Source organism: Artemia franciscana, chromosome 13 (assembly GCF_032884065.1).
Source record: "Artemia franciscana chromosome 13, ASM3288406v1, whole genome shotgun sequence".
NCBI classification, from domain to species: domain Eukaryota; kingdom Metazoa; phylum Arthropoda; class Branchiopoda; order Anostraca; family Artemiidae; genus Artemia; species Artemia franciscana.
In genome coordinates, this window is record NC_088875.1 from 44301809 (window position 1) to 44326132 (window position 24324).

The 24324-nt window shown below is 35.4% G+C and overlaps 2 protein-coding genes across 3 annotated transcripts in view; one reads left to right on the forward strand and one right to left on the reverse strand.

Annotated features, from left to right (window-relative positions):
- Window positions 1-24324, reverse strand: part of LOC136034976 (uncharacterized) — a 51396-nt gene that overhangs the window by 20994 nt on the left and 6078 nt on the right. Inside the window, exons 2-3 of one of the 2 annotated variants that reach the window (XM_065716539.1) lie at window positions 17667-17879; window positions 2221-2547 (exon numbers count right to left, since the gene is read on the reverse strand). In XM_065716539.1, coding sequence (XP_065572611.1) covers window positions 2221-2379 — 159 coding nt within the window. In that variant the 5' untranslated portion in view covers window positions 2380-2547; window positions 17667-17879. The remainder of the gene's footprint in view (window positions 1-2220; window positions 2548-17666; window positions 17880-24324) is intronic. The other variant, XM_065716540.1, reaches the window with a different exon arrangement.
- The window catches only part of LOC136034975 (uncharacterized), an 81734-nt gene continuing 75377 nt past the window's right edge, over window positions 17968-24324 (forward strand). The window contains exon 1 of the mRNA XM_065716538.1: window positions 17968-18104. The gene's annotated coding sequence lies outside the window, so the exon portion shown is untranslated. The remainder of the gene's footprint in view (window positions 18105-24324) is intronic.

Below are 24324 nucleotides of genomic sequence, written 5' to 3' on the forward strand. Positions count from 1 at the left end.
TGTAGACCTTTTTCTTAGTTTATCTCTTTTATAGATCGAGGAACCTTGGTCTCTATGTGGCTACAAAACATATGATAACAAGGATCAGAACGAATCAAAAACGAAAGTGAGGAATAAAGAATTATGCGGTAAGAACATATGTCACAGCGAGAATCACAACGAGTCAAAAACAAAAATGAAGAATAAACAAATATGCAGTTAGAATACTTGAGATAACAATAGATGTAACAATTCAAAAAGAAAGTGAAGAACGAATAAATATGCGATTAGTAGAAAAGTGGCAGCGAAAATTAAAGTAAGTCAAAAACAAAAATGAAGAGCGAAGGAATATGCGGTTACTAGACATGCCACAACGAGGATCAGAACTAATATCAAGTGAAATGAGTCTATTCAGCTTTTGCTTCAGCAGAATATAGCAGTTGTTACTCATTCAGACGGCAATTTTTAAAGGAACCTGCTGCGGTTTTGGTTAACAACCAAGTGAAACCTTTGATGACTAGTATCATATAAAGCAAAAGCAAGAAAAACACTCATTTGTTTTTGTTTTTAGATTTTTTTTGTCGAACTCATAATTCCAAAGTTATATTATGAAAATGTCCTGTTGCTTGCCTAAATAGCTAAGCTATTTTTCAGTGCGAAGAAAGGACCTTTAGTCGATATATGTTGTGTTTTGTCTATAAAACAAGAGCTAAGAGCTCATACGGCTCATTGACGGTTACGTCAATCACGTATCAAGGACATTTGCTTATTCTATCCACCAAACTTTATCCCGATTCCTCCACTCCAAGTGTTTTCCAAGATTTCCCCCTCCAACTCCCCCAATGTCAAAAGATCTGGTCGGGATTTAAAATAAGAGCTCTGAGACATGAAGTCCTTCTACATATCAAATTTCATTAAGATCCAATCACCTCTTCGTAAGATAAAAATACCCCAATTTTCACGTTTTTCATGAATTCCGGTTTCCCCCTTCAACAACTCCCAATGTAACAGAATCTGGTCAGAATTTAAAATTAGAGCTTTAAAGCACAAGATCCTTCTAAATATTAAGTTTCATTAAGATATGATCACCCTTTCGTAAGTTACAAATACCTCAATTTTCCAAATTACCCCCCCCCCAACTCCACCAAAGACAGTAGATCCGGTCCGGTTATGTCAGTCACGTATCTTAGACAGTTTTTTATTCTTCCCAATCAGTTTCATCCTGATCTCTCCGCTTTAAGTATTTTCTAAGATTTCTAGTCCCCCCCAACTGCCCCCCTCCAAATGACGCTGGATCCGGTTGAGATTTAAAATAAAAGATCTGAGTTACGAGGTCCTTCTAAATATGAAGTTTCACGAAGATCCGATTACTCCTTTGTAAGTTGAAAATACGTCATTTTGTCTAATTTTTCAGAGGTACCCCCCCCCCAATAGAGCGGATCCGTTCCAATTATGTAAATCACTTATCTAAGACTTCTGCTTATTTTTCCCACCAAGTTTCATCCCGATCCCTCCAATCTTAGCGTTTTCCATGATTTTAGGTTCCCCCACCCCAAATTCCCTCCAATGTCACCAGATCCGGTCGAGATTTAAAATAATAGCTTTGTGACACGATATCCTTCTAAATATCAAATTTAATTGAGATCTGATCACCCGTTCGTAAGTTAAAAATACCTCACTTTTCTAATTTTTCAGAATTAACCCCCTCCCCCAACTGCCCCAAAAAGAGCGGATCCGTTCCGGTTATGTCAATCATGTATCTAGGAATTATGTGTTTTTTTCCCACCAAGTTTCATCCCGCTCCACTCTAAGTGTTTTCCAAGATTTTAGGTTTCCCCCTCCCAAATTCCCCCCAATGTCACCAGATCCGGTCGGGATTTGAAATATCAGCTCTGAGACGCGATATCCTTCCAAACATCAAATTTCATTAAGATCTGATCGACCGTTCGTAAGTTAAAAATACTTCAATTTTTCTGTTTTTTCGAATTAACGGGCCCCCTCCCCCCCTGAGATGGTCAAATCGGGAAAACGATTTCTAATTTAATCTGGTATTAAATTATGATAGGGCCAGATTATAATCTGGTCCCTGATACGCCTGCAAAATTTCATCGTCCTTGCTTACCTGGAAGTGCCTAAAGTAGCAAAACCAGGACCGACAGACGGACCGACAGACCAACAGAATTTGCGATTGCTATATGTCACTTGGTTAATACCAAGTGCCATAAACAGAGAAGCACTTACCTTTTCTGGTCTGATTTTGAAAGTCTTGAGCTCAGGAACACGTGAGAATAAATTTTGAAATTCTTCAGCGTCATTAGCCGTTGCTTCAGCTAAATCTAGCACTTGTTGTTCTCCTTCTTTGCCTTTCTCCAAAAGTTTGTCCAATTGAAACATAGGCATTTCTTCTATTTATCATAGTTATTCCAGAGCTATTTACATACTGTGTATAAAAAAAAGTTGGGAAATTCACATGGGAAGCCGGTTGCTTGGGAGACCAGTAAATATCCTAGTTGCAGTTCCCACGCTGAGTCACTTTGCACCAACAGGTAAAGCTGGTTTATTTTGTATCTACAGCAAAATATAATTTAAGCTGATTCACATTAATGGAAATTTTTAGTAAAAGCAGAAGTTATTTTAGTAACAGTTCTGAGTAAGAGGGATGATCGTTTTCCTTTCTTTTTCTGATGATGATGGGATGATCTTTTTCTTTCTTGTTTTGATGCTTCAGCAATACACTATCTACGTAGCTTGAATTAATGGTATTCTGGAAAATGCATCCTACAATAGGTTGACATTAGAGATTTGAAGGGGGTGGTCTAGATAGGGCCTTTTTTAAAGGCCTAGAAAAAATGAATTGTTCAACTTAATACTTAAGCTTTCTTAAGAAAAACACATATGATTTATATTTGTAAATTAATTTAAATTAATGGTAGACAAAAAATTTTTAAAGCAAATTCTTTTAGCCCACCTCCCTAAGCCAACACATTATTCTGTTCTTTTTAAAACTCATCTTAATTTGTTCTTAAGATACTTAGAAGCCAAAATGCGTTATATGTCTTCATTTTCAATTTAGGAAACCTGAGGAAATTTCAGCTTATGATATAAAATCAACTTTGTCGTATTTTGAATGCCTGAATAACCTTACCTAGATGAAAAAAGTATTCACTATTTGTAATTCCTTTAACATTGATAAAACTTTCCACTTACATTAGTGTGGAATAACGTAGCAACATATCAACTTTTGCAGCAAAAATACGTAAGTATTAACGAGTTAATCAAATTGAAAGGTGATCAAATTTCATCTCCAATGGTTTATCATCATCAGTCACAAGAAATGTCCTATGAAATTAGTTACTTCCTTAGTAAGACTGAATACAAAGAAGCAAGACTTTTTCAATAAAATTAAAGAGTAACATTAAAACTTAGAATAAAGATAAATTAGTCTGCATACAAGTGGGACCACGCCCTTCTCAAGCCCTCGTTCTTTATGTGAAACTTATATAATGCTATAATATTACTTCATATCAGAGGCAACGTGCTAGCGTTATCCGGGTTGCAGCGATAGCAAGAAACCTAGTAAGAGACGATCACGTCCCATAGTAAAAAACAAAATAGCCCTTAACTCCTAAAACTAGAGTCAGATAAAAAAAAGTACACTATTATAACCACCTTGTCCAATACCTCTAAATATAAAACTAACTGTCCCATGGCTTGAATAAGAAGGAAAACGTGTTGGTTTGAAAATCAAGAATATTGGCTGCAACCACGATATTCTGCATCGAGAGCTTCTTTTTTTCGTTATTTTTTTGCCTCAGCTAACTCGACACTGGATTAGAATACCTCTAAATAGAAAACTAACTGTCCTATGGCTTGAATAAGCAGGAAAACGTGTTGGTTTGAAAATCAAGAATATCGGCTGCAACCACGATATTCTGCATCGACAGCTTCTTTTTTTCGTTATTTTTTGCCTCAGCTAACTCGACACTGGAAAATCATAGAGAGCTGTTTAATGGCTCATTTGAAAGGACTTTGATGTATTTAAAAGCCTTTCATAATTAATAAAAATAAATTCAAAAACAAAATCATTATTTTTAAGGAAAATCACATTTCTCTATAGCTCTGTAGTAAATTTTTTTATTAATATCTACTTCGCTCTTGGGACGAAACGTTTTTTGGCTCGACCATAAAGTGCTTATCTCATTACGGTTGTGCTTTAAATCTCTAGAAAAAAAATATTTTAGTTCTCAATTCAGAATAGCAAAAGTTATTGTGTAAACTGCAAAAAAATCATGGTTTCTGAGCAATAATGATTAAAACTAGAAAAACACCTGAAATTTTAAGATTAGTTCGACTTATTACGTCATATAAGATCTATGGTAAAGAACCACAGGTGTTTAATGTATTAACATTTCTTTTTTCCCCAAGCCACTTCATAAGGAAGGGGTGGTCACATAAACTTTAAAAGGGGCTTATTAGATTGGAAATTTGAAGTTCTATTGCCTTATTTTTAGCCATCGTACTATTATCGTTCTATTATTTATTTTAGCCATCGGAGGGGAACCATTCATGAGCGACGGTAGGGTGGAGGACAGGGGGAAATGCCCCAATAGAAATATAGGAAGACAAAGTAATTATGAGGAAACCAAAGGAAAGAGAGCAGAATCGGGAAAAACCATGGAAAAATGAGTGCTGCTGCCAGCCAATACGTTTTTACCTTTAAAAAGGACAATACAAATTCTAATCGGTTACTTTTTGACCTCTTTTCAGTTTTCCGCAAACATTTTTTCAATATCATATGGTTGGACGAAAGATATGAAAGTCAAGAAAACACTTGAAGTGAAGAAAAATTTATTTTGTGAAGAAGAATTAGAGATAGTATTAAAATGATTAAGAAATAGTAAGTCCCGATATGGTGATAGTGTGGTAAAAGATGTTTTTACATGTGGCGGTTGTGAAGCTTAAGATCAATTACTGAAGATTATTTATATAGTTTTTGAAAAGTGTCTAGTGATTTTACTATAGGCCCCTCTGCCAGAAAGGTGATAAGAATGATTGTTGTGGTCACAATACTTATTATGATGCTAATCTTTAGATTTACAGATGCTTGAGATAAATTTTTAAGAGAAACAAGAGCTAAGAGCTCATATGGCACTTTTGACGAGGTGAGAAGAGCTAAGAGCCAAGAGATTATATGGTATGAGCTCTAACAAAATTCTATGAATCAATAGATTGATTTAAAAAGAAAAATAAGAGGATTAATGCCGGTCAGGATTTAAAATAAGAGTTCTGAGTCACGATGTCCTTCTAAATATCAAAATTCGTTAAGATCCGATCACCCACTCGTAAGTTATAAATACCTAATTTTTCCTCTCCCTTTAGCCCCAGATGGTCGAATCTGGGAAAACGACTTTATCAAGTCAAATTGTTCAGCTCCCTGACACGCCTACCAATTTTAATCGTCCTAGCACGTCCAGAAGCACCAAGCTCGCCAAATCACTGAACCCCTCCCCCCAACTCCCCCAAAAAGAGCGAATCCAGTACGATTCTGTCAATCACGTATTAAGGACATTTCTTTATTTTATCCACCAAGCTTCATCCCGATTCCTCCACTCCAAGTGTTTTTCCAAGATTTCCCCCTCCAACTCCCCCCAATGTCAAAAGATCTGGTTGGGATTTGAAAGAAGAGCTCTGAGACATGAATCCCTTCTTAAAATCAAATTTCATTAAGATCCGATCATCTATTCGTAAGATAAAAATACCCCAATTTTCACGTTTTCCAAGAATTCCGGTTTCCCCCTCAGACTCCCCCCAATGTCACAGGATCTGGTAGGAATTTAAATTTAGAACTTTAAAGCACAAGATCCTTCTAAATATCAAATTTCATTAAGATCTGGTCACCCTTTCGTAAGTTACAAATACCTTATGTCAGTCACGTATCTTAGACAGGTTTCTATTCTTCCCATCCAGTTTTATCCTGATCTCACTGCTTTAAGTATTTTCTAAGATTTCCGGTCCCCCCAGCTGCCCCCCCCCCCACCCAATTACACTTGATCCGATTGAAATTTAAAATAAGAGATCTGAGTTACGAGGTCCTTCCAAATATGAAGTTTCATGAAGATCCGATCACTCATTCGTAAGTTAAAAATACGTACTTTTTTCTTATTTTTCAGAATTAGCCCCCCCCCCCCACAATAGAGCAGATCCGTTCTAATTATATAAATCACATATGTAAGACTTCTGCTCTTATTTTTCCTACCATGTTTCATCCCGACCCCTCCAATCTAAGCGTTTTCCATGATTTTAGGTTCCCCACCCCGAACTTCCCCAAATCTCACCAGATCCAGTCAGGATTTAAAATAAGAGCTTTGAGACACGATATGATTCTAAATATCAAATTTCATTGAGATCCGATCACCCGTTCGTAAGTTAAAAATACCACTTTTTCTAATTTTTCAGAAATAACCCCTCCCCCAACTACCCCAAAGAGAGCGGATCCGTTCCGGTTATGTCAATCATGTATCTAGGAATTGTGCTTATTTTTCCCACCAAGTTCCATCCCGATCCATCCACTCTAAGTGTTTTCAAAGTTTTAGGTTTCCCCCTCCCAACTCCCCCCCAATGTCACCAGATCCGGTCGGGTTCAAAATAAGAGCTCTGAGACACGATATCCTTCTAAATATCAAATTTCATTGAGATCCGATCACCCGTTCGTAAGTTAAAAATGCCTCATTTTTTCTAGTTTTTCAGAATTAACCCCCCCCCCTAACTACCCCAAAGAGAGCGGATCCGTTCCGGTTATGTCAATCATGTATCTAGGACCTGTGCTGAATATTCCCACCAAGTTACATCCCGATCCCTCCACTCTAAGTTTTTTCCAAGTTTTAGGTTTCCCCCTCCCAACTCCCCCCCCTCCAATGTCACCAGATCTGGTCGGGATTTAAAACAAGAGCTCTAAGACACCATGTCCTTCTAAATATCAAATTTCATTGAGATCCGATCACCTGTTCGTAAGTAAAAAATACCTCATTTTTTTAATTTTTCAGAATTACCCCCCCCCCCAACCAACCCAAAGAGAGCGGATCCGTTTCGGTTATGTCAATCATATATCTAGGACTTGTGCTTTTTTTTCCACCAAGTTTCATCCCGATCCCTCCACTCTAAGTGTTTTCCAAGATTTTAGGTTTCCCCCTCCCATATCCCCCCAATGTCAGCAGATCCGGTCGGGATTTAAAATAACAGCTCTGAGACATGATATCCTTCCAAACATCAAATTTCATTAAGATCTGATCAACAGTTCGTAAGTTAAAAATACTTCAATTTTTCTATTTTTTCCACATTAACCGGCCCGCTGGATTCGGGATCCCTTGTCTGAGAGGACGCGGGTTCGAATCCCAGTGTACCCAATTCTTCAGTTTGGGATGGGGGTCAGTGGCGTAACTCTGTAAGCTTAGCCAGAGTCGACTCAGCTCTAAATGGGTACCTGGAGAAATCTGGGGAAGGTAAACAGGAAGGGTGTGCGAAAGCACAGGATGGCTGGCCCCCAACCCCCCATTGCACTTCCTGGCTGAAGGGCCAAGAAACGGAGATCAGCACCGCCGGTACGGATTGTAAAGTCTAATGCCGTATCCTTTACCTTTTTTTTTTACCACTCCACCCCAGGTGGTCAAACTGGGAAAACGATTCTAATTTAAGCTGTCTAATTAAGCTATTTCTAATTTAAGCTGGTCCCGTCCCTGATACGCCTGCCAAATTTCATCGTCCTAGCTTACCTGGAAGTGCCTAAAGTAGCTAAACCGGGACCGACAGACCGACAGACAGACCGACAGAATTGGCGATTGCTATATGTCACTTGGTTAATATCAAGTGCCATAAAAACAGTGTTGTTGGAAGGGAAGATGATGCGTTGATCAAACTTTTACTCCTAGATTAATAACTGAGAGGGACCTGAGTCATTAGACCCCTGGAGTACTCAGTTCTATAGATTGTGAAGAAGCGTTCAATTCAGATTATAAGACAGCTTTAACAAAGGTCCTATCCTTACATGATATACCCGGCAGATACACTAAAGTGATATGTATGAGATTAATATTACTGCAATGAGGTAGGAAATATGGCTAGTAGCTGGTTATGCATAAAATCAGGGGTTAAGCAGGGCTGCGTTCTATCCCATTTATACAGATCAGTTTTATGAGCTTTGTCCTAAGGAATACAGCAAAAGCTGTGGGAAAACATGGAATCAAATGGGAAAGTAAAAGTCCCCTAGACTTCGATTTTGCTGATGATTTGAGCATCGTAGATGAAAAATGTTAGGAAAATTAAATGGATTTGTTGGAGGTTTTGAAAGTTCAGGGTGCAAGGCTAGGTTTGAAAATTGGTGTTAAAATTACTAAATCGCCTAGACTGTGAATAAGTGAAGGTGAAGGGGTGATGCTGGGTAACAAAAAAATCCATCAAGTGGCCAGCTTTACTTACCTAGGTAATATGTATAGTAAATGACGTTAAAAGTACAATGGCCAAGGCCCAGATTGTTTTTTTTTTCACAGATAAAAAAGTTTGGAAGAATAGGAAGATGAGTTTCAAACCAGGATTAAAATATTGGAGGTTGAAGTGATTAAGGTGGTCAAGTATGGTCCGCAAGTTATTTTTAATATACTATAAGAGGAGGTCTATCCTCCTCATATACAAAATGATTCTGCTCGTTATATAAGTTTGAATGTTGCTCTTTACTTTCATTTGAAAAAGCGATTTAAAAATTTTGAAAATTTTGCTATCAGTCGATAACTGATAATCGGTTGTATCAACTTAATGAGTTATATCTTTAGGATTTGAATTTTTTCTATTTGAAAATACATTAAAAATTGATTGAAAAGGAAAACTTTGTATTTCTTAAGCAAGTTTACATCAATTTCTAAAAAAAAATGTCTAAGCTACACTATGATTATAGCTTGGTGAAAGGATGAACTAAAACTATTGAATCTAATGAAATATATTGCATTACTTTCGATGTAATCTACTGTTATAAAATCATATGTTTCAAAGGTAACCTTAGGATCAAACAGTTCGTGGTAATCAAACAGTTCGTGGTAACGAACTGTAGTAAGGAGCGACCCGGCTCAATAGTAACCAAAACTCTAAAAAACGGAATTTTCATAACAATAGTTACATCAAAAGAATTGCATTTTAATGCTGATTTTAAATATGCTGCTTTATATATTATGATTTTCATGCTGCTTTATATATATAAGTTTCATTAAGTTTAGACTTACCCATCAAAAGTTACGTGCCTGAGAAAATTTGTCTTATTTTAGAAAATAGGTGGAAACACCCCTTAAAAGTCATAGAATCTTAACGAAAATCGCAACATCAGATTCAGCGTATCAGAGAACACTACATTAAAAGTTTCAAGCTTTTATGTACAAAAATGTGGAGTTTTACATTTTTTTGACACAAGACAGATCACGGATGCGTGTTTATTTGTTTGTTTTTTTGTTTGTTTTTTTTGTTTTTTGTTGTTTTTTCCCAGGGGTGATCGTATCGACCCAGTGGTCCTAAAATGTCGTGTGAGGGTTCATTCTAAAGGAAATTAAAAGTTCTAGTGCACTTTTTAAGTGACCGAAAAATTGGAGGGCACCTAGGCCCCCTCACACGCTCATTTTTTCCCAAATCTACCAGATCAAAATTCTGAGATAGTCATTTTATTTAGCATAGTCAAAATAACTAATAACTTTGTCTTTGGGGACGACTTACTCCCCCACAGTCCCCGTGGGAGGGGCTGCAAGTTACAAAGTTTGACCAGTGTTTACACATAGTAATGGTTATTGGGAAGTGTACAGACACTTTCAGGGGGATTTTTCTGGTTGGGGGGATGGGTTGAGGGGAAGGGGTATACGGGGGGAACTTTCCATGGAGGAATTTGTCATGGGGGAAGAGAATTTCCATGAAGGGGGCGCAGGATTTTTTAGCTTTTTTTAAAGAGCAATGCAAAAATAAGTATGAAAATGTTTCTTCAACTGAAAGTAAGGAGCAGCATTAAAATCTGAAATGAACAGAAATGATTATGCACATGATGGGGTTCACCTCCTCCTAATACTTCACTCTTTACAATAAAGTAATTTTATGGATTTCAACTATTTATTCTAAGGCCTTTGTGATTCAGGGGTCATTCTTAACGAATTAGGACAAAATTTAAGCTTTAGTGTAAAGAGCGAGGTATTGACGAGGTGGCGAACCCCTTCAATACGTAATAAAAACATACGAATTTAGAAGTTTGTTACGTAAGTTAGTTCGTAAGTTATGTGTATTTTTACTAATAAAAACGTTTGTAAAATTAAAAGTTCTAGTTGCCTTTTTAAGTAACCAAAAAATTGGAGGGTAACTAGGCCTACTCCCTCGCTCCTTTTTTTCTCAAAATCGTCCGATCAAAACTATGAGAAAGCCATTTAGCCAAAAAAATAAATTAATCTGCAAATTTCCTTTTAACTATTCATGTGCAGAGAGCCAAAGTCAAAACATGCATTAATTCAAAAACGTTCAGAAATTAAAAAAAAACAAGTTTTTTTAATTGAAAGTAAGGAGCGACATTAAAACTTAAAACGAACAGAAATTACTCCGTATATGAAAGGGGCTGTTACCTCCTTAACACCCCAATCTTTACGCTAATTTTTTTTACTGTTTTAAAAAGTAGAGTTGAAAGAAAGAGTCGAACTTTAGCGCAAAGAACGAGGCGTTGAAGAGGTAACAGCCCCTTTCATATACAGAGTAATTTCTGTTCATTTTACGTTTTAATGTCGCTCCTTAGTTTCAGTTAAAAAAAAATATTTTTTTTTATTTAATTACCATAAAAAGCTGATTCTTTGGTTTAATATTATCGATATCTAGGCTATTACGCTTCTGTTACTGATAAGAATCACTATTCACCTACCATTCATTGCTATGAAGGACTTCTTTTTAAATCCAACCGTATCATATAGAAAAAATGTTGGCTGAAAACAAAAAGGGTTCAAAAAGTAACCGATTAGAACTTGTACTGTCTTTATTAACGGTAAAAACGTATTGGCTGGCAGCAGCACTCATTTTTCCATGGTTTTCCCCAATTCTTCTCTCTTTCTTTTACTTAGGATTACTTTGTCTTCCTAAATTTCTAGAGGGACATGCCCCCCTGCCCTCCACCCTGACGTCGCCCATGGCTGGTTCCCCTCCGATGGTTTTTGAGTCTAAAAATAAGGCAATAGAGCTTCAAGTTTCTAATCTAATGAGCCCCCTTTAAAGTTTATGTGACAACCCCTTCTTTATAAAGTGGCTTGGGGAAAAAGAAATGATAACACATTAAACATCTATGGTTCTTTACCATAAATCTTATATGACGTAGAAAGTCAAACTAATTTAAAAATTTTCATATATTTTTCTAGATTTAATTAAAAATTAGGGGCAATTGACCCACGTGCACCCCCTCCCCAATAACCCTCCTTGTCCTTAAATCATTAAAAACCCTTAGTAATTATAAACCCAAAACTAGGCGCCCTCAAATAAGGGTAAAACTACAGTCGGTGCTTTGGTACTTGGGTCGGGCACCTTTGGATCTAAAGTCTGAGTAGCAAGTAGTTTTCCAAGGGAAAACTACCACAAATCACAATCAATAAGCAATTTAGAACCAAAACAAACAGAAATTACAGTAACTAGCCGAATCAAACTGAAAACGAGTAGAAACTATGATGGCTAGGGTTGAGACCTCCATGCCTTCTGTAGACCAGAACATAATTGGCATTTGATTCTGCGTAATCACTCACACAGAACTTAATATGAAGCCAATTTCTTCCCCCTTGCGAAATCAGTATCATTCATCTGCACCTTCGAGCTGTTTTTTTTTTTTTTTTTTTTTTTTTTTTTTTTTTTTTTTTTTTTTTTTTTTTTTTTTTTATTATTATTATTATTCATCATCTATGATTGCTCATGATGTCATTCTCTGTGCACGTTTGTTTGATGGTTTTGTTATTGTGTTTTTATTTTGGCTTTCTGCTTTGGTTGGTGGGCCGTGGACTTGGGTATTGGATCTTCAACTAATATTGTCTATGTTATGAATATTGATGGAGTCACCACAATCACGAGCTCTGTCTCTCCGTGGTGACCCAGTGTATTTTATTTGTTATCCGTATTATATTAATAAACTGAACTGAACGGAACTTATTCCACCCAATATGGCTCGCAATTAAAGGACTAAAATCTGACCTTACTAAAGGAGTAAAACGAACTTGAATATGATTTTTGGTATTACAAAGATTATAATTATTCTGATCAGAGGTAAGATATGGCGGAACACTTTGGGGGTAGGGGAGGTCACCATGAAGCTAAGAAAAAGTAAAACATGCACACGAAAGAATATACAGTGACTGGAGATCAAGTGATGGGATAACTCCTGAACGATTAGTTTCCTTAATGAGGTTTCTAGCTTTATTGTAAACCTTAGAAAGTAGTTTTAACAATGAAGGAAATGTTGACATCCATGCTATTGGACAGTAAGAAACGTAAGATTGTATCAAGCATTGAAAAAAAAAATTCAAAATTGATCCAGGGAAAGTATGTTTGTTACCTTAAATACCGAGACTTCAGCATATCTTCATTTTAATCAAATCAATTTGACATTTGAAAACAAGTTTTCATCAACAAGAATGCCCCAAAAACAAACATCGATCTTTAGATATATGTATTATCCCACTTGGCTGATTAATTTCTGATAAATGGGGACAAATCTGAGAAACATGCGAAAATATAAAAAAAATTGGCCTTAGAAAATTTTAGGGGAAGGTAATTAGCATCAAGCCATAAAGTACACTCTCTCAAACAAATTTTTCAAATTTAATTAAAGCTCTGATTCGCAATTTTTTTCCCCTTTTTAGTTTTTGCCATTATGCTGGTGGGTCGGTGAATATAAATTAACTCAGGCTAGGCCAGAAACTTACTGTATTATATTTATACAATTATTAAACGGTTATATTTACAAAATTAAACGATTCTTTCCCACTAGTTGCGGATTCCCTTCTTCAATGGATCCTAAGCCAAGCTGTTGGGAGCGGAGGTACAGGCAACGGTCAGAGATGAAAGATAGAAGGTCAATTAAGATTTCGAAGTTGATGTTTAGTGGCTGGGTTATTAGGGACTGACCAGTGTGGTGTGTTGGTGACCATTTATCGTACGGGAGAGATGTTGACGCTCCTGACCCTCATTGTCCTACCACCAGATAATCAGATTAATGTCCCTTTTTCTCCTACATATAGATTTAACTACAAATTAACTGTATTTACACTTTAAATCAAACAGTTCGTGGTAATGAACTGTAAGTAAATAGTGACCCGGCTAAATACTAACCGAAACTCCAAAATCGGAATTTCAGTACCAATAGATATATCAAAAGAATCAGATTTCTATGCTGTTTTTAAATAGATAATTGTTATTAAGTTTAGTTATACTCATCATAGGTTACGATTCTGAGAAACTTTTCCTGATTTCGTGAAAAGGGGGAAAGACCCTATTGCTTTTGATTTTGATGAAAATCAGACCATCAGATTCAACATATCAGATAACCCTATTGCAGAAGTTTAAAGCTCTTATCTGCAAAAATGTGGAATGTTGTACTTTTTGCCAGAAGAAAGATCACAGATGCGTGTTTATTTGTTTGTTGTTTTATCCTCTGGCGTGATTGTATCCACCCAGTGGACCTAAAACATGGGGAAATGGTACTTTCAAGCAGCAATGGAAAGTACTAGAGCCCTTTGAAAGTGAAAAAAAACTTCAGGGCAACTAAGCCCCCTCCAACGCTACTTTTTCCCAAAATCGTCCGATCAAATTTCTGTGATTGTTATTTTGTCCAAAATAGTTGAAAGGCCTAATAGGTATATCTTTGGATATTACATGACCCGCCACCTCCCCAGTGGAAAGGTCTTTAAATTATAAAGTTTGCCTATTGTTTACGTATAGTATTTGCATAGTTATAGAATTTTGGGAAGTATGCACACATTTTTAGATTGGGGGGGACTAATTTTTGTTGGGGATACTTTGCACGGGGAGAATTTTCCATGGACAAGGAATTTTCCAGGGGATGAACTTTTCAGGGGAAATTGTGCACCGGGGAAATTTGGCAGAATCCCTACTCGAAGTTTCTCTATGCTGACTCAATTTTACGCGTGGAGGTGTTACGGGTAATTGTCTGGGGTAGATTTTCACCAGGAATAAATTGTTTGGACGATATTTTCGTGGGAGAGATTTTTCTGTGGAGGTTGAGCCAGGTTTTCTAGCGTTATTTAGAAAACAATGAGGAATTATAAAACAAATAAGTTTTTTCAACTGAAAGTAAGGAGCAATATTAAAGCTTAAAGCAAATAGAAAATATCACATATACCAGGGTATTGCCCCCTCATCAACACCCCACTCTTTAATCTAAATTTTAAGCCCCAGTTCTTTAAAAAAAAGAGACTGCTGAAACGCAAAGGTCGTTTAATTACAACAATTAGTTCAGAAATAATCACAAGTTCAGAAAACTTGTTTTTTTTTTTTAAATCCCTCGTAGCAGCCAACCTATTTTCAATGGCAGATGAAAGATACTGATTTCCCAAGAGGGAAGAAATTTGCTTCATATTAAAGCTCTGTGTGAGTGATCACACAGAATCAACTGCCAATTATGTTTTGGTCCTCAGAAGCCATGGAGGTGTCAACCCTAATCATCTTAGTTTCTGCACGTTTTCAGTTTGTTTCGGTTATTTATTGTGATTTTTGTTTGTTTTGGTTTAAATTTTGTTTTTGATTGTGAATTTTGGTAGTTTTCATTTGGAAAACTACTTGCTACTCCGACTTCAGATACAAAGATGCCTGACCCATGTACCAAAGAACCGACTGTAGTTTTACTCTTATTTGAGGGCTGCCAGTTTTGAGTTTATAATTACTAAGGTTTTTATTGATTTAAGGACAAGGATGGCAATTGGGGGGGGGGGGTTGCACGTGGGTTAATTTCCCCTCTAGGTTCCCCTCAGCCCAGGATTTTTTAAAATGCCTCTTCCTTTTTGAAAGAAATGAAAAATCTACAAAACCACCAGTCCTCTGAGATATAAAAACATTATTTTATCTTAATTATAAAATTTGAATAAATAAATCCTTGCTGAAACCCCTACATGTTTGTAAACTAGTACCCTATTTCAAGGAAAAATGACATTCGTTAGTGTTTGATAGTTTGGATCCGTCACCGGATTACATTTTTGGCACATTGTTTTGCAGACAAAACATTGTTCTGCAGACTGAAAATACTTCAAAAAGACACTGAAAAGCTTCTCACTAAAGCTTGGCTTTCAGTGCCTAGGGTATTGCCCTATTTTATCTAAGCTCTGGTTAAAATATTACTAATTTTAGGGTCCCAAATCATCTAGAATCAGAATTGCAGATTAGTTTTTACTGTGTCCTTTAGGAAACCAATAAAAAACAAAATTGACAAGACACCACCTCCCTGCATATAAGGTAGAACAGCCAAATTTAAACAAATGAAAAATATAAAAATTGGGTTTAATATTTTAAACAATAGAGTATTAAATAAAGTAAATTTTAAATAATAAAAAATCTTAATATTTCGGCTTCACATCCGAAAGCCTTGATCAACGAGTAAAAAGAAAAAAAAAGAAAAATAAAGAAACTAGCCTAAACAAAATATGAATAAAAACTAAGATTACAAAACAAACTCTAAAAGAAAAAACGAAAAGAAAAACCATATTTAAATGTAATATATAAAAACATGTCACGAAGCTCAAGATCAAGATACGTTTCTTGTGCTGAATATCTAGATTTTTAATATTTGAAGTTTTCTTTTTTCCACTGTCCTGTTTAAAAATTATATCTGTTTTGTTATATTCTCGTTTGTTTAAATTTGAAAATGAGAAGGCCTAAGAAATTGTTTACGGAGAGCAGCCATCGATAATTTCTCACAAAAGTAAATGTTAAATCTTGTGGCCTTAGATTTTTGGCTCCTAAGAGTGGGTTTGAAGCTAATAAATGGAGGGAGAATTATCATCTATCTCCTTTTAAGTAAACCATTGAATTCTGTTTTCCTAACATAACGATACCCACTGGTATCCTATATATAAACAAGGATTATCATCTCTTATACATTACTATTACTAGTACTAAGGAATTTACCGCAGCACCAAGCTATCTGAGGCCAATACAGCTATGCACGCTTCTCCTCCATCCCAATCTATTCTAAGCTCCCCTGTTTACTCCCTCCCATGAAGATGTCATTTCTCTTAAATCTGTCCTTACGACATCCTATCACCCCAACGAGGTACGACCTGCTTTGCAGTTAGCTCAAGATGATTGACTGAAAAGGACAATCTTTGGCAATCTGTCATCTTTCATCTACAGAACCTACCCTAGCCATCTCAACCATTCTCTCATTATAGCCCTAGAAAGCGAGATTGAATGACACTTTTAGTACAGTCTACTGTTTGATTGACGGTAAGTCAGTCGGGTACTCAAACCAGTCCGTAGACAATTTCTTTGGAAAAAATCCAGCAAATCTTCCTCCGCTTTTCGGAGCATCCATGCTTTAGAACCATACTTGACCATTATCATCACTGTAGCTTCCAATTTTCTCAACTTGATTTTTAGATTTATACATCATTACTTTACTTATTTTCATTAGTGCTGAAATAAATATTTGGTCCCCTTGTCTGTAGCTGCCTTTAGTTTTTTTTTTTTTTTTTTTTTTTTTTTTTTTTTTTTTTTTTTTTTTTTTTTTTTTTTTTTTTTTTTTTTTTTTTAATACCAAGATTAGCAAGGTGCAGCCCGGACTATTGATCCAAAGTGGACCCAGATGCCAAAGAATGGACTTTAGTTTCATTCTGTAGGAAACATGTGAAACAAAAAAAAACCTGCTATTTTGAAGCAAGTTTAAGTCATTCTCTAGAAAAGGTCTATGTCTATCATGATTCTGGCACGGTAAATGGATGGTTCTCAAGGTAATTAAATTTAAAAAAAACAAGTTTTTTTCAACTGAAAGTAAGGAGCAACATTAAAACTTAAAACGAACAGAAATTATTACGTATATGAGAACGTTTGCCCCCTAATGAATACCTCGCTCTTTACGCTAAAGTTCAAACTTGGTTTTAACTCTCTAAGAATGACCTCTGAATCACAAAGTCCGTTCAATTAGAGTAAATAGCTCTTTTGAAAGTTTTACAAAAACTTTTTAAAGTTTCGGTTGCTATTGAGCCGGGTTGCTCCTTATTTACAGCTCGTTACCACGAACTGTTTGATAAATACAATAATGCCACTTTATTCTTTTGTTGTAAGTTTAAATTCATCATGTTTAAAGTAAACAATTAAAAGTCTGTCCTGTGGTGGCGCAGTGGATTTGACCTTAGATTGGTAACACGGGACCCAGAGATCGAATCATGCTGCAGGAATGCACTGCAGGGCCGACGCAGGGACCATAGTAGTCAAAAAAGCGTCGTTAATTCTTAAATAATAATAATAGCAATTAAAAGTCACAAGCCTGAGAAAACGTGTCTTATTTTCAAACAAGGAGGAAGACAACCCAAAAAAAGGGGGATAGATCTTAATAAAAATTAAACCATCAAATTCTACGAATTAGAGAACCTTGAGACAGAATCTTCAAGCCTTATCTACACAAATACAAAACTATGTCATTTTACCAAGAAGGATTATCATGGATGTCTGTTCATTTGTTATTTCTTCTCTTCGTTCATTCTTGTGTTCGTCTTCAAATTGAAAATAGTTTACAATCAATGGGACATAAACTGTATTCTATTTCCCCTTGTATTTGTTGAGTTCATGATCAAACATCGTCGTAAAGTATACAGAAAGCGGAAAGTTCTGTTTGTTTTACAGGTGGCATTGTATTTGCCCTGGAAAAAGAGAAATGGCATCGGGTCAAATTTAAATTTAGCCCTGGGAATCATAGAAGATCAAGTTCCTAGATTGTGCCAGAAACGAAATCAATTGGTTTCTATCTTTTTAGTGGAAAAGTAATGCGGAGACAGCGTGATTTGGAATACGAATACGAAAAATACCGACAGCGAATCCAAACAAAGGCGTGGAATCCTGAGTGGAATAGAATTTTAGAAGCACAGGTAGCAATCAAAGTGAATTTTAAATCATAAAACCTTTAGCTCACGGCTTTAGTTAAAAAAAAATACCTATTACAGGGGCGAAATTTTGAATGCAAAAAGCACGTAACTCTCGTTCCTAAGTCACTACTTCCCATGTCCTTTTTTATTCGCCTCAAGCAGTAAAACAAAATCAGCAAAGAAACTCGATTGTATCAATATAAGAAATTATAAACAATAAATATTAAAAATTTCACTTTTTTTCAGGAATAAAAACTGGAAATAGTTTTTTTTTCTCGAGAATGTAAGAATATCAGTGAAAACAAGGAGCTAAACGGATTGAGCGACAAACGGACCTAACATAAAGATCAATTGATATAAGTTCAAACTACGTGAATGAAAATAGTCGGTGAGTTAAGGCAAACCAGTTAAAAAGGTCAAGTTAAGTGAGTTCCAATCCATTTCGTACCGCTATTTTTCACTTATATTGATAAATATACATCTTTATACGCTATTATATTATATCGTCACAGTGATATCAAAGAGACGTATCATATAGTTTCAAACTTCTGAAATCCAACAGTTCGTAGTAATGAACTGTAGTAAGGAGCGACCCGGCTCAACCGAAACCATAAAAAAATTAATTTTGATATCAGTAGTTGCATAAAATAATCGCATTTGTATGCTAGTTTTAAATACATAAGTTTCATCAAGTTTAGTCTTATCCATCGAAAGTTACGACCCCGATAAAATTTGCCTTATTTTAGAAAACAGAGAAAAACACCCACTAGAATTCATAAAATCTAAACGAAAATCACACCATCTTATTCAGCGTTTTAGGGAATCCTATTGTAGAAGTTTCAATTTCCTATCTACAAAAATGTGGAATTTTGTATTTTTTTGCCATAAGACATGTCACAGATGTGTGTTTATTTGTTTTTTTGCTGTTTTTCCCAGGTGTGATCGTATCAACACAGTGTCGCTATAATCTTACTAGAGGGCTCATTCTAACGAGAATGAAAAGTTCTAGTGCCCTTTTTTTATGTGACCAGAAATTAGAGTGCACCTAAGCCCCCTCCCACGCTTATGTTTTTCCCAAAGTCACTCGATCAAAAGTTTGAGATAGCTATTTTGTTTAAAATAGTCGAAAAACCTAATAATTATGTCTTTTGGGGTGACTTAATCCCCCACAGTCCCCGGGGAAGGGGCTGCAAGTTGCAAACTTTGACCATTGTGTACATATAGTAATGGTTATTGGGAAGTGTTCAGACGTTTCCAGGGGGACTTTTTCGCTTTGAAGAGGGGGGTACTTGGGAGGATCATTCCATGGAGCAATTTATTATAAGGGAAGAGAATTTCCATGAAGGGGCAGGATTTTCTTGCATTATTAAAAAAAAAACAATGTGAAAATAAATAAAAAAAAGTTTTTCAGCTGGAAGTAAGGAGCGGCATTAAAACATAAGAAGAATAGAATTATTACGTATATAAAGGATCTCCTCCACAATACCTTGCTCTTTACGCTAAAGTATTTTTAGTAATTTCAACTATTTATTCTATGGCCTTTATGATTCAGGGGTCATTCTTAAAGAATTGGGACAAAATTCAAGCTTTAATGTAAAGATTGATGTAATGAAGAGGGGGCTAACCCCCTTATATACGTCATAAAAATATACAAAATATAGAAGTTCCTTACCTAAGTTAATTCGTAAGTTACGTATATTTATTACTAATGAAAACGTTCGTAAAAAAATAAAAAGTTATAATTGCCTTTTTAGGTAAACAATTTTTATGTAAGCCTTTTTAGTAAAGTTGTCTGGAGGACAACTAGGCCTCCTCTCCCACCCCTTTTTCTAAACTATATTAAAACTATGAGAAAGCCATTTAGCCAAAAAAAATTTATATGCAAATTTCGTTTTAATTTTTCATGTGCAGTGAGCCAAAATGAAAATATGCATTAATTGAAAAAAGTTCTGAAATTAAGTAAAAAGAACAAGTTTTTTTTTTAACTACAAGTAAGGGGCGACATTAAAACTTAAAACGAATAGAAGTTTTTCCGTATATGAAAGCGGTTGTCCGCTCCTCAATCCCTCGCTCTTTACCCTAAATTAGTTTTAGATATTTCATATTCGTAATAATCTCTGTTCGGTTTAAGTTTTAATGTCGCCTTACTTTCAGTTAAAAAAAAACTTGTTTTTTATTTAATTTCTGAACGTTTTTAAATTAATGCAGGTTTTGATTTCGGCTCACCATACATGAACAATCAAAAAGAAATTTAGGTATTAATTTTACTTTTTTTGGCTAAATGGCTTTCTCAAAGTTTTGATCGGACGATTTTAAGAAAAGGGGTTGGGGAGGTGCCTAGTTGCCCTCCAATTTTTTTGTTACTTAAAAAGGCTGCTAGAACTTTTAAATTTATTTACGAGTGTTTTTATTAGTATAATTATACATAATTTACAAATTAACTTACGTAACAAACTTCTGTGTTCATATTAAATAAAAAAAAACACGTTTTTTAGCTGCAAGTAAGGAGCGACAAACAAACAGAAATTATTCTGTATATGAAAGGGTTTGTCCCCTCCTCAACGCCTCGCTCTTTTCACTAAATTTCAACTCTTTGTCACAATTCTATTCTTTAAAACAATAAAAAACCTTAGCGTAAAGAGCGAGGCGTTGAGATGGGGCAACCCCTTTGATATGCGAAATAATTTCTGTTTAGTTTAAGTTTTAATGTCGCCCCTTACTTTCAGTTGAAAAACTTGTTTTTTATTTAATTTCTGTACATTTTTGAATTAATGCCTGTTTTGATTTTGGCTCACCGCACATGAATAATTAAAACAAAATTTGAATATTAATTTATTTTGGCTAAATGGCTTTCTCATAGTTTTGATCGGACGATTTTGATAAAATAGATGTGGGGGAGGAGGCCTAGTTTCCCTCCCATTTCGGCTTACTTAAAAATGCAACAAGAACTTCTTATTTTTTTTACGAACGTTCTGGCATTATTAAGAAAAAAATACAAAACAAATAAAAAAAGTTTTTTAAGGTGGAATTAAGGAGCAGCATTGAAAATTAAAACGAACAGAAATTATTACGTATATAAGGGTGTTCGTCTCCTCCTCAATACCTCGCTCTTTACGCTAAAGTATTTTTTTAATTTCAACTATTTATTCAACGGCTTTTGTGATTCAGGGGTCATTCTTAAGGATTTGGGACAAAATGCAAGCTTTAGTGTAAAGAGCGAGGCATTGACAAGGGGGTCAATACCCTCATATACGTAATAAAAATATAAAAATATAGAAGTTCGTTTTGTAACTTGATTCGTAAGTTACGTATATTTATTACTAATAAAAACATTCGTAAAAAAACAAAATTTATAGTCACCTTTTTAAGTAACCAAAATAAGATGGCAACTAGGCCTTCTCCCCCACCCCTTTTTTATCAAAATCATCCCATCAAAACTATGAGAAAGCTATTTACCCAAAAAAATTAATATGCAAATTTCGTTTTAATTGTTAATGTACGGTGAGCCCAAATCAAAATTGTATTAACAAAACTCCTTACTACAGTTCGTTACCACGAACTGTTTGATATTTTTAGTACGTTCCGTCCCTTCGTCAATACCTCGCTCTTTACACTAAAGTTTGAATTTTTTTCCAATTTTTTAAGAATGATCCCCTGATTCACGAAGGCCGTTTAATTAGAATAAATAGCTCTTTTGAAATTACTAAAAACACTTTAGCGTAAAGAGCGGAGTTTTGAGGAGGGGACGAACCTCCTCATATCCGTAGTAATTTTTGTTCGGTTTTTCTTTTAATGCTGCTCATTACTTTCAGATGAAAATCTTAAATTTTTTTTTTTATTATTGTAGGTTTTTGATTTTGGCTCACCGTAGATGAATAATCAAAACGAAATTTGCATATTAATTGGCTTTTTCAAAGTTTTGACCTGACGATTTTAAGAAAAACGGGGGAGGGGGCCTAGTTGCCCTCCAATTTTTGCGGTACTTAAAAATGCCACTAAAACTTTTGATTTTATTTACGAACGTTTTTATTACTAACAAATATACATAGCTTACAAATTAACTTACGTAACAAACTTCTATAATCGTATATTTTTATTAAGTATATGATGTGGTTGACTCCCTCGTCAATACCTCGCTCTTTACAATAAAGCTTGAATTGTGTCCCAGTTCTTTAATAATGACCCCTGAATCCCAAAGGCCATTGAATAAATAGTTAAAATATAAAAAAAAACTTTAGCGTAAAGAGCGAGATATTGAATAGGAGAAGAATCCCCTGACATACATAATAATTTCTGTTCGTTTTAAGTTTTAATGTTGCTCCTTGCTTTAAGTTAAAAAACTTGCTTTTTTGTTTAATTTCTCGTTGTTTTTTAAACAACGCTGGAAACACAGCGCCCCCTTCATGGAAATCTTCTTCAACTGTGAAAAATTCCTCCATGGAGAGATCCTCTCACGTAACCCCTCTCCCTGACCCCCTACCACCAGAAAAAATCCCCCCTAAAAACGTCAGTATATTTGCCAATAACCAATACTGTATGTGCTAAGTTTATATATGGGCTAGTATATAATGGGCTAAGTTTATAACTTACAGTCCTTCCCCAGGGGACTGTGGGGGATTAGATTGTTCTCAAAGACATAGTTATTAGATTTTGACTATGCTGAACAAAATTGCGATCTCAAAATTTTGATACGGTGACTTTGGGAAAAAATGAGCATGGGAGTGGGCCTAGTTGTACCTAGTTTTTTCGGTCACTTAAAAAGGGCATTAGAACTTTCCGTTAAAATGAGTCCTCTCGTGACATTCTAGGACCCCTGGGTCAATATAATCACACCTGGGGAAAAAATAAATAAATAAAAAAATAGACAAATAGACACACATTCTTGATGCTTCTTCTGACAAAAAATTACAAAGAACCACATTTTTGCAAATAGGAGCTTGAAACCTCTACAGTATGGTTCTCTGGTGCGCTAAATCTGACGGTGTAATTTTCATTAAGATTTTATGACTATTAAAGGTTGTTTCCCCCTTTTTTGAAAATAAGGCCAATTTTCGCAGGTTTTTAACTTTTGGTGAGAAAAACTAAACTTGACGAAATTTATATATTGAAAATCAGCATAAAATTCTCATTCTTTTGATGTATATATTGGTATTCCGTTTTTTAGAGTTATATAAACGGTATTCCGTTTTGTAGAGTTTTCGTTACTATTGAGCCTGGTCGCTTCTTACTACAGTTCATTACCACGAACTGTTTGATTAAAAGTCTAATTTGATTACACGCAGACATTTTATTTTTATCCCTCAATAGATCGGAAATGTAAAAAGGGAAACCATTTAGGATATTTATGTAGTTCCTCATCTCTGAAGATAAACAGGGTTTTAGTTTTGATTACAAGTCTTTTTTACCATAGAGACAGAAGTGAATTACCTATTACCCTCAAATGCATATAAAAAGCCTTGTCGCTTCGCAGAAGCAACTAACTCCTCCTTAAAACGAACATGTTTGATAATTCTGGCCTTCAGGTCACTCTACTCCAAGATCACAGGAATAAAATCCGACCTATGCAACTTTTAAACAAAAATCCCTCACTGAAAATTGTGATATTGGGGTCTTGGAAATGTTTCTGAGGCTTCAGGCCTCTCCTTGCTCACTAAATGGCTCACTAGACTTCCTCCTTAATAGTTGGTTGAAAACTATGTTTCGCTATACATAAAACTATGCTTCGCTATACATAAATCTATTAAACATGATCTTATCAAATAAAGTTTAATAATATGCTTTGCTGTACCGTTACAGACCGTTGGGGAGGGTGCTAAAATCGCCAAGGAGGAAAATATATCCACAAAAACAGTCTCCCTTGAAATTTTGAATAACATTTCACTGCTAATTCACAATTGTGTTTTAAAACACCCTCCCCCCCTATTTCAAATGATACTAAGTATTTCAGTCAGAGCACAGCTATTTTTATACTGGGTCTTGCATTATTTCCTTTAACACCGAGTTGGTCTTCCATGCCACAAATTCCCCAGTTTGTCCTAGCCTTGTATTTACATAAAGTCAGTTTGTAGCTCGGACATAGCTTGTTTTGGGATCAAGTCAGAACCTCTATTGTCTATGCATCAACTTATCTACCCCTTCCCAATTAGCGATACTACTCTGAAGGCTCAGACCTCTGGTTTACCTTTTGCTGAAATTTAACTTGATTCGAGTAACCAAGGATACT